The 18,073-nt window shown below is 40.8% G+C and overlaps 1 protein-coding gene across 1 annotated transcript; it reads left to right on the top strand.

Moving 5' to 3' along the window:
- Positions 1–955: 955 nt before the first annotated feature.
- Positions 956–14,475, top strand: LOC120043992 (histone H2A.V). The gene is made up of 5 exons (XM_038988588.1): positions 956–1,082; positions 2,593–2,670; positions 12,390–12,503; positions 12,673–12,802; positions 12,988–14,475. The coding sequence occupies exons 1-5, from the start codon at positions 1,080–1,082 to the stop codon at positions 13,047–13,049; spliced, it is 387 nt and encodes a 128-aa protein (XP_038844516.1). The 5' UTR covers positions 956–1,079; the 3' UTR covers positions 13,050–14,475.
- The last annotated feature ends 3,598 nt before the right edge of the window (positions 14,476–18,073 follow it).

Genomic DNA, 18,073 nt, shown 5'->3' with positions numbered 1-18,073 from the left:
AATGGCGGGCCTTAGAAAAAAAACCTGGGAAAATGTGTACTGTCTTAATAAAACACCATTTTCCACCACCATTTTAGGACAATTTAGGATGTTATACAACCTTGGCTGAACGCTATGTGCAACATAAATTGTCCGAAAATGTATAACTAAACCAAGACAGACTACAAACTGTCGTTTCAAATGGAAACAAATGAGTCAAAGTGGGCAGAACCAAGCTCGAGCTAGCGAGATCTTATTTGCGCGTTCTAGCAACATCTGCATATTTCCCTTAGGGAAGGCCTACTCGGTGAAATGCGCGTGTGCAATAACTCAATTCGCCTTTGCACTCCTTCTAATGCAATTTTTAAAACAATTTTCAAAGGGTAAGGTCTACAAAACATAGTTTACTACGTATAGCATATTCTAGTTTGGGATACAGAAAACTGTATTGAGATCAAATGTTTCATAGATGAGAAAATGTGCAGAATTTCGTCTCAAATCCATCTTCTCTCACTAAGTGGAAACGCCAAGCGGTAGCTTCACTTTTATACATCCGTGAAATATTTGTCTCATTGTTCTGTCTGTGGTATACCGGCTGGGCACATCAATATAGATGCAGACAAAGATTTTTATAACTAACCCATTGTTAGCTCATTGTTATAGCTGTGGTGTAGATCTAACGCACGCTATCGGCTGCCTAGGCTACATATATGCATGCATTATCAAAGACGAGTTGTGTATGCACGTAGTATATTTCAAAATTGTATTAGTCAAGCAAGTGAATAATATTGAGCGTCAATTTTTTTTAAAGCATACATTCTGAGTGAATTTTTCTAGCTACAGCGAACCCGCCTACTTGTTGGTCTCGTGCGCAAAGAAAGAAACGCCGATTTGAGTGGGGGGGGGGGGGGGGAGAAATCTGTAGAAGCAGCGCTGTGATTGGTCAGAAAAAAATATTAAAATAAACAACAGGAATTCCCATTGGTCAACGTCCATTCGCAAGGAGTCCTGGGTATAGTATTGTTAAGGGCTTAATTTTTTCTCTTGGTCTTGAACCGAAATTGTTTCCGATCTCCTCAGTTCCACAACCAAATAACGAAATGGTATGTGTTTATTATATGTAGCGATACTTTTATTAACTACGGATTCGTATAGAATTTAAAATAAGTTTATGCTTTAATTGTACATTCGCTAGCATTACGTGCTACTTCTTCAAATTGACTGAAAAGCAACGCTAAACTAGCGTTTACCAGCTAAGCTAGCAAGTTCGCGTTCCTAGCTACTAACCTTACTTTTTAACTTTATTTTATGTTTGGTAATTGCTGGTGTTATATTTCCCACATGAATTATATCTTCTGCTATTTCCGCATGCAAATCATGTGGTTGATCAAGTAGGCTACTAACGTTAACTAATTTCGATAGCTAACGTTAGCCTAGCTATTTTTTTCGAGTTGGCTGGTCTGGTTGCTCCGCGGCAGTTCTGTCAATATTGCAATATCTGTCGAGGTTATCTAACTAGATACTAATACTTAGCCTTTTAGCATTGCTGTGAATTTCAGCAAATGGCTAATTCAATGCGTTTATGAAACGTTCCACTTTGCAATAGTGTTATTTATCTTAGTTAGCGTTCTCATTTGATGCCAGCTGAGTTGTTGCTTGTCAAGAATTGGCGGGAAACGTAAAACCAAAATGGGGTGATTCGCCTGGCTTTCTAGCTAACCATCTTCATAATTAGCTATTTATATATGGACATATGAATCAATCTTGAGTTGTTTTGTCTAGGTAACGTTAGCTATGTCAGCCAGGCAAGTGAAGATTGGTGACCTGGGACAGTCAGGTTATTTGGGCTCCCTTTGGGTCCCAAGGATTAAGAAATACTGACATTTGATGACAAATGTTGACAGATGTGCAAAATAGCTGGAAAGAGATTATCGCTGTACGAATTCTATGGTAGATGGTGTAGGAATTGATGAACAGAACAAATTCAACTGTTTTTCTATTTAAATTATTATTCAAAATTCTTGCCACCAACAATCATTAGATAATATATTATTAATCCCCAAATGTAGATTGTTTCTTATCACATGTTGAGGAATGGCTGATAAACACTCATTTAAAATGAACCCTACAAATAGCAGTGTTGGGCTATTTGGAAAGCATAGTCAGTCAACGATATAATACTCATAGGAAAAGGTATCTTTAACTCGCACTGGATACTATGCGATTTTAAGGTTCTAAATGAATTTAACAGTTAAAGTAGACGGCACATGGAAATCAAGAGGGTGCGCTACGGAGATAGGTGGGCTGGGATTAAAAAGCTCATGGTTATTACTGGTAACACTAAGACATTTACGGTATACATGTGTATATAAAAAATAATCTTTGTTGTGAATGCTGTGTGTAAAATGTATGTGTCAAAATGGGTACTTTTTGTCTGAAGAGGTAATATAGGCCAATAAAATAGTGGTGGGTCAATTAACGAGTTGGGGGATTTGTCTGGTCATTTGGGAAAGGGGTACTTGACTAGAAACCATGTGATTTGCATGCATTATTTTAAAAGTTCCATTTTACTGGCTAATCTTGTAATACTGTGTCTTGTACCATCTATTCCAGGCTGGTGGTAAGGCAGGGAAAGACAGTGGCAAAGCCAAGGCGAAAGCGGTGTCGCGCTCCCAGAGAGCTGGACTGCAGGTAAGATTTGAATACCACTACAGACACCTTTATATACTGAACAAAAATATAAACGTAACTTTGAAGTGTTGGTTTCGTTAGCTGAGAGAATTTATCCTGACATGTTCTGTATGCACAAAGCTTATTTCTCATTATGTGTACAAATGTTTACTTCCCTGTTGACAAGCCTTTCTCCTTTGCAACGATAATCCACCCACCTGACAGGTGTGGCATATCAAGAAGCTGATTAAATGTCATGATCATTACACAGGTGCATCTTATGTTGGGGACAATAAAAGGCCACTCTCTAAAATGTGCAGTTTTGTCACACAATGCCACAGATGTCTCAAGTTGAGGGAGTGCGCAATTGGCATGCTGACTGCAGGTATGTCCATCAGAGCTGTTGCCAAAGACTTGAATGTAGATTTCTCTGGTGGACTTAATAGCAGTCAGCGTGCCAATTGTACGCTCCCTTAAAATCTTGATACATCGGTGGCATTTTGTGGCAAATGCACATTTTAGCGGCCTTTTATTGTCCCCGTGCTGTTTCATCAGCTTCTTGAAATGTCACACCTGTCAGGTGGCTGGATTATCTTGGCAAAGGAGAAATCCTCACTAACAGGGATGTAAACACATTTGTGCACAGAATTTGAGAGCAATTACCTTTTCATGCGTATGGAACACTTCTGGGATATTTGTGAAACTTGTGAAACATGGGACCAGTGCTTAATTTGAGCTGGAGCCTGCTGGAACAGGATCTGGCACCTCTCAGTTTGGGGCTGTATTGTTCCGGAACATATTTGGCCGGATCTGGAACCTCTCGTTGCATGAAGAATAATTTTCACTTTTTCCAATATGTCAATTCTAACAAAAGCTATCAAAGTTAATTTGAGTTGCCTCTGTTAATTATCCCCCCCCCCCTACACACACACAAAAAAATCACTTAAGTTGATTATTTTTTTTCAGGCTGGGCCTAATATTCTAAAAGTTTATTTGGGTTGATTTGCGCAACATTGTGACTTATGTTTGAGACCAACGTGTGGCTGTGTGAAGCACGCCTATTATGTTTCATAACTAGAATGAAATTCACTTTCTATGATCTCTCTACTTTGCTAGATGTGAGCCTGCAACTCATCTCTTTAGTGTTGCATGTCATTTATTTCCTTAGAATCATAGCCATGTGATGGGTTCTGAACGAACTGCAGCACCCCTGATAATTGTAAACACATTTGCCAAAGTTATAGAATTACTGCTGTCTGTTCAGAAATTAAACAATTCAGATTAGCCTACTACACCATCCAGCTAGGCTTTGGGAATAGCCTAGCCGGATTGTAGCCCAATAACAAGGAATAGGCTACAGTCAGCAATGTGCGGCAAATCTGTCAGTGAAAAAATCATGCGGACAACAGCCCATTCGCAAGATTTCAAATACAATTAAGGGAAAACGCGTTGTAAAGCAATTGGCTCCTGCTGAAAAGGGGAGAGTATGTAGGCTACCAAAATATTTGATCAACTTCCAAATATTGTTTTATTAGAGGCTTTTGGCATGGGCGCTTTGACAATCACCAGCGAGTGAGCTGCCCATTGGGTGATCCTAAAAATTGGTTTACAGTTTCATTTCCCCCTTTTATTGTAGCCTACGGTATGTCTCCATACACACAGGCTATTGATGGAATCAAGACAAGGTAGTTTTTATTGATCTTTTTGTCAGTGTCAAAGTACCCTGCCATTCCGATCATTTGTGTGGTATTAAAAAAGATTCTGCCAAAGTCTCCAGTCGTGTAAAATGACGTAGAATTCCATGAAATGCGTTTATAAAAGGCCACATTTTTCCTGGACCCTAGGCTACTAAAAACACTCCCATTTGTGCCACATCTGTATGTCCCTCTAATGATCTATACCATGACGCAAATGTGACAATATGCATGCAATGCTTTATTATAAAGCTGATAAACATTTCACTCCCCAGGTCACCCTCCCCTCATGCGCGCTTTGGGCCAGCACCTCACGATTTTACAAATTAGGCACTGCTTAACACATTTCATATTTGTTTAAATTGACTGACTTCCTTTATGAACTATAACTCGGTAAAATCTTTGAAATTGTTGCCTTTTATATTGTTCTCTCTGTGTACAGTGGATTGGGAAAGTATTTAGACTGACTTTATCCAAAATGGATAATTATTTTTCCTCATCAATCTACACCATACCCTATAATGACAAAGCGAAAACAGGTATTTAGTCATGTTTGCCAATGTGAGATTTTTTTTATGGAGTTCCTTATTTACTAGGGATGCACGATATATCGTAATCTGACGCATCGGCCCGATGTCGAAGCTGAGGTGCATACCTAATATAACGTAGGTAGATGATGCAACGAAAAATACAGTGCTAAACAGAACAAAAGCAGAAATGCTACACTTTCAACAATTTCAAGTCGAGCAGTCATTTGAAAGAGTAAGAATTTCAGTGAGACAAATCAAAGGCGAAATTCATTAACGCCAAGATAATGGAATTCATTGCCCTTTACAATCAACTGTTCTGTCATGGATGATGTTGGCTTTCACCGACTGGTTGAGCACCTCGAGCCCCGGTACACACTTAAATCCAAATATCTTCATTGTAAAGGGTTTAAACACTGTTTCCCAGGCCTGTTCAATAAACAATTAATGAACATGCACCTGTAGAATGGTCGTTAAGACACTAACAGCTTACAGACGGTAGGCAATTAAGGTCACGTTATGACAACTTAAAGAGGCCTTTCTACTGACTCTGGAAAAACACCAAAAGAAAGATGCCCAGGGTCTCTGCTCGTCTGTGTGAACGTGCCTTAGACATGCTGTAAGGAGGCATGAGGACTGCAGATGTGGCAAGGGCAATAAATAGAAATGTCCGTACTGAGATGCTTATTAATAGGCTGACCACACCACTCGCGTTGCAAAATAAAGTTAGAAATCTGTCAATTATTGCACCCACACTGTTCGCGCGCATCAACGAGTGTCTGCGTTGCCATGCGCTAAAATAGAACTCCTATTTCTGATGCAGATCGCGCTGCAAGTCCTGCCTCTCCCATCTCCTCATTGGTTTATAGAAGCAGGTACCCACATGCCATCTCCTCATTGGTTATACCCACGTGGGTGATTGAAAGATGAACTGTGTTGCCGGTCTTTGTAGTAATACTATGAAAGTTTAGATGCCAATCACCATGTAAGTTCAAAGACGAAAAAGCCTGGATGGAGGAGAGAGGACTAGAAACGATTCAGGTGACCGTTGTATGTGTGGATTAATTGGCGGAGTAGAGGACCTTGTGCATTTCAGGTATAATAACAACTCAACGTTTATCCCAGGACAAATTAGTTAGCAACAGCTAACTAGCTGAATTGCCATAAATGTTTAATGCTTTTCGACTTGTTCCCAAATTAATGTAATTGGTTCAGAGTTTGTTTTGATATCTTAACCTCTAACGAGTCACAAACCCGGATCCGGGATCCCCCCCATCAAAAAAGCTGACTAGCATAGCCTAGCCTAAAGCCACAGGGATATCATATAATAAAATGTTCATGAAATCACAAGTCCAAGACACCAAATGAAAGATACACATCTTGTGAATCCAGCCATCATTTCTGATTTTTAAAATGTTTTACAGGGAAGACACTATGTATTTCTATTAGCTAACCACCATAGCAAAAGACACTACTTTTTTTCCCCAAATTTTTTTTCCTGCATAGGTAGCTATCACAAATTCGACCAAATAAAGATATAAATAGTCACTAACCAAGAAACAACTTCATCAGATGACAGTCTGATAACATATTTATTGTATAGCATATGTTTTGTTCGAAAAATGTGCATATATCAGGTATAAATCCTAGTTTTACATTGCAGCTACAATCAGAAATTGCACCGAAAGCAGCCATAATAATTAGACACCAACGCCAAATACCTAAATACTCATCATAAAACATTTCTGAAAAATACTTAGTGTACAGCAAATGAAAGACAGGCATCTTGTGATTCCAGCCAATATTTCAGATTTCTTAAGTGTTTTACAGCAAACACAATATAGCGTTATATTAGCTTACCACAATAGCCAGAAACTCAAGCCAAGGTTAGCAAAGGTTAGCGATCGTAACAAACCAGCAAAAGATATATAATTTGACTAACCTTGATAAGCTTCATCAGATGACAGTCCTATAACATCAGGTTATACATACACTTATGTTTTGTTCGAAAATGTGCATATTTAGAGCTGAAATCAGTGGTTATACATTGTGCTAACGTAGCATCTTTTTCCCACAACGTCTGGATATTTTTCTGACACTTTTTCTGACACACATATTCTGACCAAATGACTATTCATAAACAACTAAAAAATACATGTATAGGAAATAATAGATACACTAGTTCTTAATGCAATCGCCGTGTTAGAATTCTAAAAATAACTTCATTACGACATACAGCTTAGGTATAGCGAGAGAGTACCCAAAAGCTGGGCGCAAACGACTAGCACAACATGTTCGACAGATATATGAAATAGCATCATAAAATGGGTCCTACTTTTGCTGATCTTTCATCAGAATGTTGTACAAGGGGTCCTTTGTCGGGGACAATCGTTGTTTGGATTTAGAACGGCCTTTTTCCCTCTCGATTTAGCAAGCACACTTGCCAAGTGGCGCGAATCTCTCCATGTCAACAAACGGAAGAGAACGGAACACGGCAAAAAAATTTCAATCTGATTAAACTATATTGAAAACATACTTTACGATGATATTGTCACATGTATCAAATAAAATCAAAGCCGGAGATATTAGTCGTCCATAACGACAGCTTATCAGAAGGCAAATCCAGGTCCCTCGCGCTCTCCAGAAAACAGGAAACTGGTGACACGTCATGCCAAGAGCTATGATTCGAGTCCAGATCAAGTTACACACTCCATTTCTTCTCTCACTCCTTGTCGACATCTAGTGGAAGACGTATGAAGTGCATCTAAACTAATAAATAACAAGGTCTTTAATAGGCAGCCCCTAGAAGAGAGCATCGATTTCAGATTTTCCACTTCCTATCAGGAAGTTTGCTGCAAAATGAGTTCTGTTTTACTCACAGATATAATTCAAACGGTTTTAGAAACTAGAGTTTTCTATCCAATAGTAATAATATGCATATTGTACGAGCAAGAATTGAGTACAGGCCGTTTGAAATGGGCACCTTTTATCCGGCTACTCAATACTGCCCCTGTAGCCCAAACAGGATAATGCAACCGCTGTGTTAGATTTTTAAAATTAACGTTACTACGACATACAGCGTGCGTTAAATCGAGACCGCACCGAAATTAATGGCGGAATAGTAGTTTTACATTTTTCAACAGAACAACGAATTAACATCATAAATAGTTATTTTTGATGAGCTTCCATCAGAATCTTGTGCAAGTGGTCCTTTGTCCAGAATCATCGTTGCTCGGTTGTAGATTGACGTCTTCAATTTAGGAATTAGCAGCAAACATTAGCTATGTGGCCCAGACGTGCCCAACTCTTCATAACGCAGCACAAAGAAATATCTGAAAATCGCAATATACTGATATAACTCGGTTTAAAATAACTACATTATGATGTCTTTAACACCTATATCGAATAAAATCAGAGCCGGATATATCTAAGGCCTATATCTAACGAGAGCTTTTCAGAATGCCATCCTGAGGTCTGTCTTGCGCCATGACGAACGTTGAAAAGAGTGTTCCAAGACCCTTTATATGGCCTCAGATCTGCCTAGCAACACCATTCCAATTCTCACTGCTTACTGACATCTAGGGGAAATCGTATGCAGTGCATGTCGACTCATAGATTACATGCAAATTAATAAACTGACCCTGGAACAGAGTGTCCGATTTCAGATTTCTCACTTCCTGACAGGAAGTTAGCTGCAACTTGAGTTCTGTTTTACTCAGATATAATTCAAACGGTTTTAGAAACTAGAGTGTTTTCTATCCAATAGTAATAATAATATGCATATTGTACGAGCAAGAATTGAGTACGAGGCAGTTTAATTTGGGAACAAATTTTTACAAAGTGAAAACAGCGCCCCCATATTGACAAGAAGTTAACCTGCGTGTCGTGATCGCGTTTGGTGTAGGGGGACAAAATAAATGTATGCACAATGACACACGCGCGCAGCCGGTTTGGGTTCCGTGTAAGATAGCGCTACAGGGAGACAGGACGGACAGCTGATCGTCCTCGCAGTGGCAGATCACGTGTAACCATACCTGCACAGGATCGGTACATCCGAACATCACACCTGCGGGAAAGGTATAGGATGGCAACAACTGCCCGAGTTACACCAGGAACGCACAATCACTCCATCAGTGCTCCCTGTCTGCAATAGGCTAGACTGAGGGCTTGTAAGGCCTGTTGTCTGGTGAGGACCTGCCTTACATCACCGACAACAACGTCGCCTTTTGGCACAAACCCACGTTCGCTGGACCAGACAGGACTGGCAAAAAGTGCTCTTCACTGACGAGTCGTGGTTTTGTCTCACCAGGGGTGATGGTTGGATTCGTTTATCGTCGAAGGAATGAACGTTACACCGAGGCCTGTACTCTGGAGCGGGATCAATTTGGAGGTGGAGGGTCCCTCATGAACAGATACTCACTTACTTTTAATTTTGACCCCGACCCCCCCCCCCCCTTTGTTCAGGGACACATTATTCCATTTCTGTTGGTCACATGTCTGTGACAGCAAGAATCAACTGAGACATAAACCTATGTTCATACAAATATTTACACATGTTAAGTTTTCTGAAAATAGTTGACAGTGACGACGTTTCTTTTTTTGCCGAGTTTATATATCATTGCATAAATTAACGTAGGGAAAATATCCACATAGTATTAGTTGTCTTAAAAAAGGAAAAGTTGTCTTGTAGCTGTGTGCGGCTCCGCTCATTGGTTATTTCGCTGCAGCGAGAACAGAGCTGAGACCGTCGTAGCAGCAATTAGCTTATGAAGGAATTAGCAGTTAGCTAAATGCAAAGGAGCAACATGGCACGCATTGGCGAACCAGGACTAGAAGACGCCCGAGATCATTCAGTTCTGGTAACATTTCGGCTTCCGTGTAAACTATAACAGGGATTGTCAACGAGTGGTGGATATAACTTCTACAACATGAAGGCTCTGATCATTGCTGATAGTCTATTCGAGTGGCAATACGAGTAACATGACTACTCATTTCTGCCAACATCACCCCAAAGTTCCAATTTGGTAAAAAAATGAAACGTCAACCACTTCTCCACACAGCCTTCAGGCAACAATATGCGGCTGACTCCCGTAGGGCATAAGAAATCAATGCAGCGATAGTTTAATTCATAGCGGCAGATGAGACCCTTTATGGTAGAGAATGCGGGGTTCAGGAACATGTTTGAAGTGGGCGAGCCGTGCTTCACTATTCCTTCCCGGACACATTTTGCCCAGACATTAATACCTGCCTTATACAAAGAACAACTTGCGAGCGAGTTGTCAAACGCGGTCTGTCACACTAACAGACAGTTGGACGTTGAGAGCTACCTTACTGTAACGGCTCATTTCATTACAGCAGAGTGGAAGATAAAAAGCCATGTCCTTCAAACACCTCATACAGGGACGTAGACTGTAATTCCCCTGGATGCTGATCCACTTACATAGTGGAAGACCAAAGAGTTAATATACCCTCATGTAAGCAAGGCGCTGCCTGGCTGTGCCTGGGACCTCTGTCCCTAGCAAGAGGGTATTCTCCACAGCAGCTGACATTGTCACAGCAAGCCGATCTGTGCTCACTGCAGGTAATGTGGCTGGACTAATCTTCTTAAAGAAACTGAAATCTGATTTTAAAAAATTTAAGTAACCAGTCTCAAGTGGTCTTATTTTGTTTAAGGCAATGCTGTGACTTATTTTTGATTATATGCTACAGGACTATGCACTCTTTATGTTCTGTTTAAATGACTTATTTCATGTTTTAAGACAGGCACTTATTTTTTTCTTGTCCCTTTGTTTCCATATGCTCCTGGGAATTCAAGCTACCTATGTTTACTATTAAAATAAATGGAAAATCTAAATACAAATGACATATTTCTCAGGCATTTATTTTGTCAATGTATCGACACCACTGTACTGTACCGAACCATGAGTTTTGTGAACCGTTTCACACCTAATTGACATGTATGATGAAATCCTGGTTAAGAATGAAACAGCATAGCAAGTGAAAGAAATTGGTTTTTGATATGTAAATGTTTACTTTATGGCCGGTGTGTGTGTAACCTTTTATTTAACTAGGCAAGTCAGTTAAGAACAAATTCTTATTTACAATGATGGGCAAACCCGGACAGCGCTGGGCCAATTGTGCGCCACCCTATGGGACTCCCAATCACGGCCGGTTGTGATACAGCCTGGATTCAAAACATTTCTGCAGCATTGAAGGTCCCCAAGAACACAATGGCCTCTATTCTTAAACGGAATACATTTGGAACCACCAAGATGCTTCCTAGAGCTGGCTGCCTGGCCAAACTGAGCAATCGGGGGAGAAGGGCCTTGGTCAGGGAGGTGACCAAGAACCCAATGGTTACTCTGACAGTGCTCCAGAGTTCCTCTGTGGAGATGGGGGAACTTTCCAGAAGGAGAACCATCTCTGCAGCACTCCACCAATCAGGTCTTTATGGTAGAGTGGCCAGACGGAAGCCCCTCAGTAAAAGGCACATGACAGCCCGCTTGGAGTTTGCCTAAAGGACTGTCAGACCGTACTGTCAGACCGTGAAACCAAGATTGAACTCTGGCCTGAATGCCAAGCCTCATGTCTGGTGGAAACCTGGCACCATCCCTACAGTAAAGCACAGTGGTGGCATCAGCATGCTGTGTGGATGTTTTTCAGCAGCAGGGTCTGGGAAACTAGTCAAGATCAAGGGAAAGATGAATGGAGCAAAGTTCAGAGATCCTTGATGAAAACCTGCTCAGGACCTCAGACTGGAGCGAAGGTTCACCTTTCAACAGGACAACGACCCTACGCACACAGCCAAGACAACGCAGGAGTGGCTTCAGGCAAGTCTCAATGTCCTTGAGTGACCCAGCCAGAGCCCCGACTTGAACCCAATCGAACATCTCTGGAGAAACCTGCAAATAGCTGTGCAGCGACGCTCCCCATCAAACCAGAGCTTGAGGATCTACAGGGAAGAATGGAGAAACACTCAATACAGGTGTGCCAAGCTTGTGTTCTACCCAAGAAGATTTGAGGCTGTCAAAGGTGCTTCAACAAAGTACTAAGTAAAAGGTCTGAATACGTATGTGATATTTCAGTGTTTTGTGTGCAAAAATCTAACGTTTTTGCTTTGTTATTATGGTTCTAAATACTTTCCGACTGCACTGTGTATGCACCTTGTCATTCATTATAATGGACCTTGATTTTCCGTGCTGTTATGCTCTTTTCAAAGCAAGAAGAGCAATTCTATTTAGCATGTTCCTGGTATTACAAAAGAACTCTTCCATTCAACTGTTTTGCATTTATTTTTTCATGTTTCAGTGCTCTTGTAAGGCTATTACTAGAAACCACTCATTCCGCGCAGATCCGTGGTGTAGTGGCAACACTCCCTGGCAACTGTCCAACAGACGAGATTAAATCCCTATGTCTGCCCTTCTCAATGGTTCTCCCACTTGCTTGTCTCCCCACCTAATATTGCTATATTTAAAAAGCCACTCATCCTCTCATTTTCCCCCTGGTTTCTTCCTTCCAGTTCCCAGTGGGTCGTATCCACAGGCACTTGAAGACTCGTACTACCAGCCATGGCCGTGTAGGAGCCACAGCGGCCGTGTACAGTGCTGCCATCCTCGAATACCTCACCGCTGAGGTGAGCCTAACACACTATCTGACACCAATACATTGTTGGATTAGACTGTCATGACAGCAATGTCATTTATCCATTTGTGGGATTGGAAAGATGTTTTAAGAGTGCTATTGAATAGTAGACCTCGGAATCGTTATATTTTTGAGTTTAAGGTTTGCTGTTTTGTTTCCAGGTGCTGGAGTTGGCGGGCAACGCTTCTAAAGATCTGAAGGTGAAGCGCATCACTCCTCGCCACTTGCAGCTCGCTATCCGTGGAGACGAGGAGTTGGACTCCCTCATCAAGGCCACCATTGCTGGAGGAGGTGAGTTGAGGCGGCACACTGTTATTAGATCACTTGCTCTCACCGTTATACGAACAAACACCGCATATGCACCTGTTTTTGGATCATTTCATTTGTGTAGTACACATGGAGATCGTGTTAACGAAATACATTAATTTTGTAACATGCATACACTCAATCGTATTCTTGTTTGCTGCTTTTTCTAGGTGTGATCCCTCACATCCACAAGTCCTTGATCGGGAAGAAGGGCCAGCAGAAGACTGCATAGACAGACCATCTTGTTGACTGTGAAGGCTTGTATTCTGACTGGACTGTGTTCGCAGACGCTTGTATTCAGACTGACTTGACTGACCAGAACTTCACATTTGATATTTTATTATTAATGTTATAGCTAACAATGAGTGATTACGGTTTTTTTCATTATTGTAATATTTCCCATAACAAAGAAACTCTAAGACAAACACATTTCTATTAGGGCTGGGCGATTATGGTCTAAATCTGATTCCCCCCTTTTTTTTTCAAACTTATGGACGGTTCCTAAATGTAATTTAAAAAAAAGTTATTGTAAAGGTCATACACTGCATTTTAAAACAGTCAAGCAACAATCTAATTCGGGGCTTGAAAAATTATACCTAGGCTAAATATAAGCCTTCCACAACACACTAATTATTTTATCATAGTAGTTTAAAATGCTTTTTTGCAATCACTGATCTAGCTTTCAAGTTTATGAAAATTCCCTTTTCTTACAAATTTAACCAGAAGCATGCATAATATACATTCACTAATAATTAACTTATTGTAGCAGGCATTATAGAAAATTAACACCGGTTTCAAGTACAAGCCCACGTGCTAGTAGGTAGCCAGCTAATCTTTATATTTCAAGTTTTACTAACTTGGATCTATTTGCTAGCTAACCAGGCAGAACAGTGGAGTTATGAACACACCCTTCTGTCTCCAACGGTTTAAACAGCATGCTATCCTGTCTACTTTGTTCAGATTTTGAAATTAAGTGGCCTACTTAATCAGAACGAGACATTGCCAATCATTATTTTATCCTTATTGCAGATTTAAGACTAGACCGCTAGTATACGTCTTTGCTAAAATGCTGCTCGCTGTACTTGGTAGTGCAATGCTGCATGTGACAAACTGAGCATAAATTTTGTTAGTGTCTGCTCTGTGTGCAATTTCAGTAGTTCAGACAAAGGGTATCGTTAACTTCTCTAAAGTGTCCATATGATTTTTTTAAATGATGGACCAAACCTTAATTATCAGATCTGTCCAAAATGAGCCCAATGGTTTGAGCTTAGCTTGGATTTAAGCTTGTCACCTGCCTTCCCATCTTTGGACAACTCCCATTTTTAGGGTGGAGACGTTCATCTTGTCATTATATACAGTTCTCTGGTGTTAGTGGGAAGGAGCTACTAAGTCGAGACCAAAAAGACATGAGAACAAGCAGACTATAACACTCATAAAAATGAAAAATACAAACATTGATTCTTGCGATATAAGCATTTGGAATATCGCTCAAATTAATTAGATCGCTCAGCCCTAGTTTGTATGCCATTTTAGATTGTTGGGCCGGACAGAGGAAATAATCATACCTTTGTCAGATTGTGACAGTTAAATTTGATTGGCAGGGCTTCATAAATGTTTTATACTGAAATGGAATTAAAACTCATTTTTATAAAAACGAAGCTGATTGTGGTTTTCTTCTGTATTTGTTTGGCTAAATTACTAGAATATCCTGTAGTGTTATGAAACTTCGGCACATTATGCTATGATAAGTATTGTAATGGCTTTATTTGCAAATAGACTATCAAGGCTAGGGTTGCAAAGAGTGGGTATACTACTGAAAACTTTTTAAACTTTCAAGGTTTATAAAGAGTTGGCCAAAGCCAATTAAGAAATTAATGGCTTTTTAAAAAATGTATAAACTCCACAAAAATACTCTGGTAAATGCAGGCTTAGGAGTTATGTTTTATTCTGAGAATCAGCTATTCACAAGAATCAAATTAACAAGAATCACTTGTGAATTTTGAAGCATTTTATGTAATCCAAGTGAGAACGTTAAGGCTTCATAATTCATGAAGGTCATCTTAACTGATCATCTTATAGAGAGAACTTATGATCTCCTGAGCCTGTTAACCACGCACATTTTTCAGTATTTATCCCAATTCCTTTCCCCCATAGGAATGGCCGAACCATTAAGAGATGGACTCATAGTGTCTGTGACAGCGTCGGCAGCGCCATTGAGGCTACAACCCATAGGAATCCCCACCCGGTTGACTACTTTAAAATGGCGGAAGCCCTCAATGGCCCTGCCCATGCTAAAATAGCTTTTTGGCCACTACAGTCTTCGGTCTTAATGAACCAGAGTTGACTCATTTCTGGTTTAGGACTACAAGCTGGACTTATTCTATTTGGAATTGTTTTAGATGACCGTGAAGGTGGAAAGCTTCAAGTTCCTTGGACTACACATCACTGACAAACTGAAATGTTCTTGTCTATTTCTGTTTTGTGTGGACCCCAGGAAGTAGCTGCTGCTTTTGCAACAGCTAATGGGGATCCTAATAAAATACCAAACCACCCGAGCCCCTGCCTGTTCACCCCGCTATCTAGTGGTTAGAGCATTGATCCAGTTACTGGCAAGGTAAAAATCTGTTACTGTGCAGTTAACCCACTGTTCCCCGCGCTGCCGACGACGTGGATGTCGCTTAAGGTAGCCCCCTGCACCTCTGATTCAGAGGGGTTGGATTAAATGCGTTAGACACATTTCAGTTGAACACATTTGGTTGGACACCTGACTAGGTATGCCCCTTTCCCTATAATCCAGAAGGCGAGGTTATTACTGGTGCATCAAAGCTGGGACCTAGAGACTGAAACTGCTATCTCAAGGCCGTTAGACTGTTAAATAGCCTTCACTAACACAGGATGCTGCCTAGAGACAGACTAGAAATCCCTGGCCACTTTAAGGGATCACTAGTCACTTTGATAATGTTTACATATCTTGCATTCCTTATAAGAATATACTGTTTTCTATACTATTCTACTGTATCTTAGTCATTTTAATGTTTACAAACTTTGTATTAATCATTGTGTGTGTGTATATATATATATAGTATTCTACTGTGTCTTAGTCCATGCCGCTCTGACATCACTCGTCCGTATAAACTCAGAAAAAAAAGAAACGTCCTCTCACTGTCAACTGCGTTTATTTTCAGCGAACTTAACATGTCAATATTTGTATGAACATAAGATTCAACAACTGAGACATAAACTGAACAAATTCCACAGACATGTGACTAACATAAATGGAATAATGTGTCCCTGAACAAAGGGGGGGTCAAAATCAAAAGTAACAGTCAGTACCTGGTGTGGCCACCAGCTGCATTAAGTACTGCAGTGCAGTCTCCTCATGGACTGCACCAGATTTGCCAGTTCTTGCTGTGAGATGTTACCCCCCTTTTCCACCAAGGTACCTGCACGTTCCTGGACATTTCTGGGGGGAATGGCCCTCACCCTCCGAGCCAACAGGTCCCGGACGTGCTCAATGGGATTGAGATCCGGGCTCTTCGCTGGCCATGGCAGAACACTGACATTCCTGTCTTGCAGGTAATCACGCACAGAACAAGCAGTATGGCTGGTGGCATTGTCATTCATGCTGGAGGGTCATGTCAGGATGAGCCTGCAGGAAGGGTACCACATGAGGGAGGAGGATGTCTTCCCTGTAATGCACAGCGTTGAGATTGCCTGCAATGACGAGCTCAGTCCGATGATGCTGTGACACACCGCCCCAGACCATGACAGACCCTCTACCTCCAAATCGATCCCGCTCCAGATTATAGGCCTCTGTAACGCTCATTCCTTCGACGATAAACGCGAATCCGACCATCACCCCTGGTGAGACAAAACCGTGACTCGTTAGTGAAGAGCACTTTTTGCCAGTCCTGTCTGGTCCAGCAACGGTAGGTTTGTGCCCATAGGCGACGTTGTTGCCGGTGATGTCTGGTGAGGACCTGCCTTACAATAGGCCTACAAGCCCTCGGTCCAGCCTCTCAGCCTATTGCGGACAGTCTGAGCACTGATGGAGGGATTGTGCGTTACTGATGTAACTCGGGCAGTTGCTGTTGCCATCTTGTACCCATCCCGCAGGTGTGATGTTTGGATGTACCGATCCTGTGCAGGTGTTACACGTGGTCTGCCACTGCGAGGACGATCAGCTGTCATTCCTGTTTCCCTGTAGAGATGTCTTAGGCGTCTCACAGTGGACGTTGTAATTGATTGCCCTTGCCACATCTGCAGTCCTCATGCCTCCTTGCAGCATGCCTAAGGCACATTCACGCAGATGAGCAGTGACCCTGGGCATCTTTCTACTGGTGTTTTTCAGAGTCAGTAGAAAGGCTTAACTGCCTACCGTCTGTAAGCTGTTTGTGTCTTAACGACAGGTGCATGTTCATTAATTATTAAGCATGGGGAACAGTGTTTAAACCCTTTACAACAAAGATCTGTTAAATTATTTGGATTTTTACGAATTATCTTTGAAAGACAGGGTCCTGAAAAAGGGACGTTTCTTTTTTTCTGAGGTTATGTATATATATTCTTCATTCCTTTCCTTACTTAGATTTGTGTGTATTGGGTATATGTTGTGAAATTGTTAGATATTACTGCACTGTCGGAGCTAGAAGCACAAGCAGTAACATCTGCATAACACGTATGTGACCACTAAAATTTGATTTGCTATTCTATCATAGCCTCTGTTTTGTACATGTTTTATTAATTTATTTCAAAAATACATTGATGCCCATCCACCACCCCACCTCTTCAAGGACAAAAATGTACTTTGTTTTTCACAGCTTTTTCTTTTGTTGCATGTACATTCTACACACATTTGACATACATGGCACTTAAAAATGTTTTACAGTAGTTACAGAGCAAGAGTAAAGTATTTTGATATACAGTACATTACATCTAGATAGTACTTGTACATTATAAATCGTGTTTTCAGTCATAACTATTATAGAACATGAGCTTTTAAACCCACACCTCAGCTACTCTGTCCATCCCACTTACCTGTAACTCTGTAAACCGCGCTCTTAAGATTTCCTTGTGCCATGTATTTTTCAGCTGTGATGATTCACATAAATTCTGAACCTGTCTAGTCACATAGTATCTACAGATACATATTTTTACTGAAAGTATTATGTTGTTAATTGACTATGGTTTTTCAAACAGTGCTATTTGTTGGGTTTATTTTAGATAAATGTGATTTTTCAGCTGTTCCTGAACCTCTAG

This window comes from Salvelinus namaycush, chromosome 1 (assembly GCF_016432855.1).
Source record: "Salvelinus namaycush isolate Seneca chromosome 1, SaNama_1.0, whole genome shotgun sequence".
Lineage (NCBI taxonomy): Eukaryota > Metazoa > Chordata > Actinopteri > Salmoniformes > Salmonidae > Salvelinus > Salvelinus namaycush.
Note: the sequence above shows the minus strand (reverse complement) of the source record. Positions and strands in the feature narration are given on the sequence as shown.

Bases quoted from the DNA above. Each gene is read 5' to 3' on its own strand.
- LOC120043992 (XM_038988588.1), top strand. The intron at 2,671-12,389 runs GTAAGATTTGAA...TCTTCCTTCCAG, and splicing joins CCCAGAGAGCTGGACTGCAG to TTCCCAGTGGGTCGTATCCA. The intron at 12,504-12,672 runs GTGAGCCTAACA...TTTTGTTTCCAG, and splicing joins TCGAATACCTCACCGCTGAG to GTGCTGGAGTTGGCGGGCAA.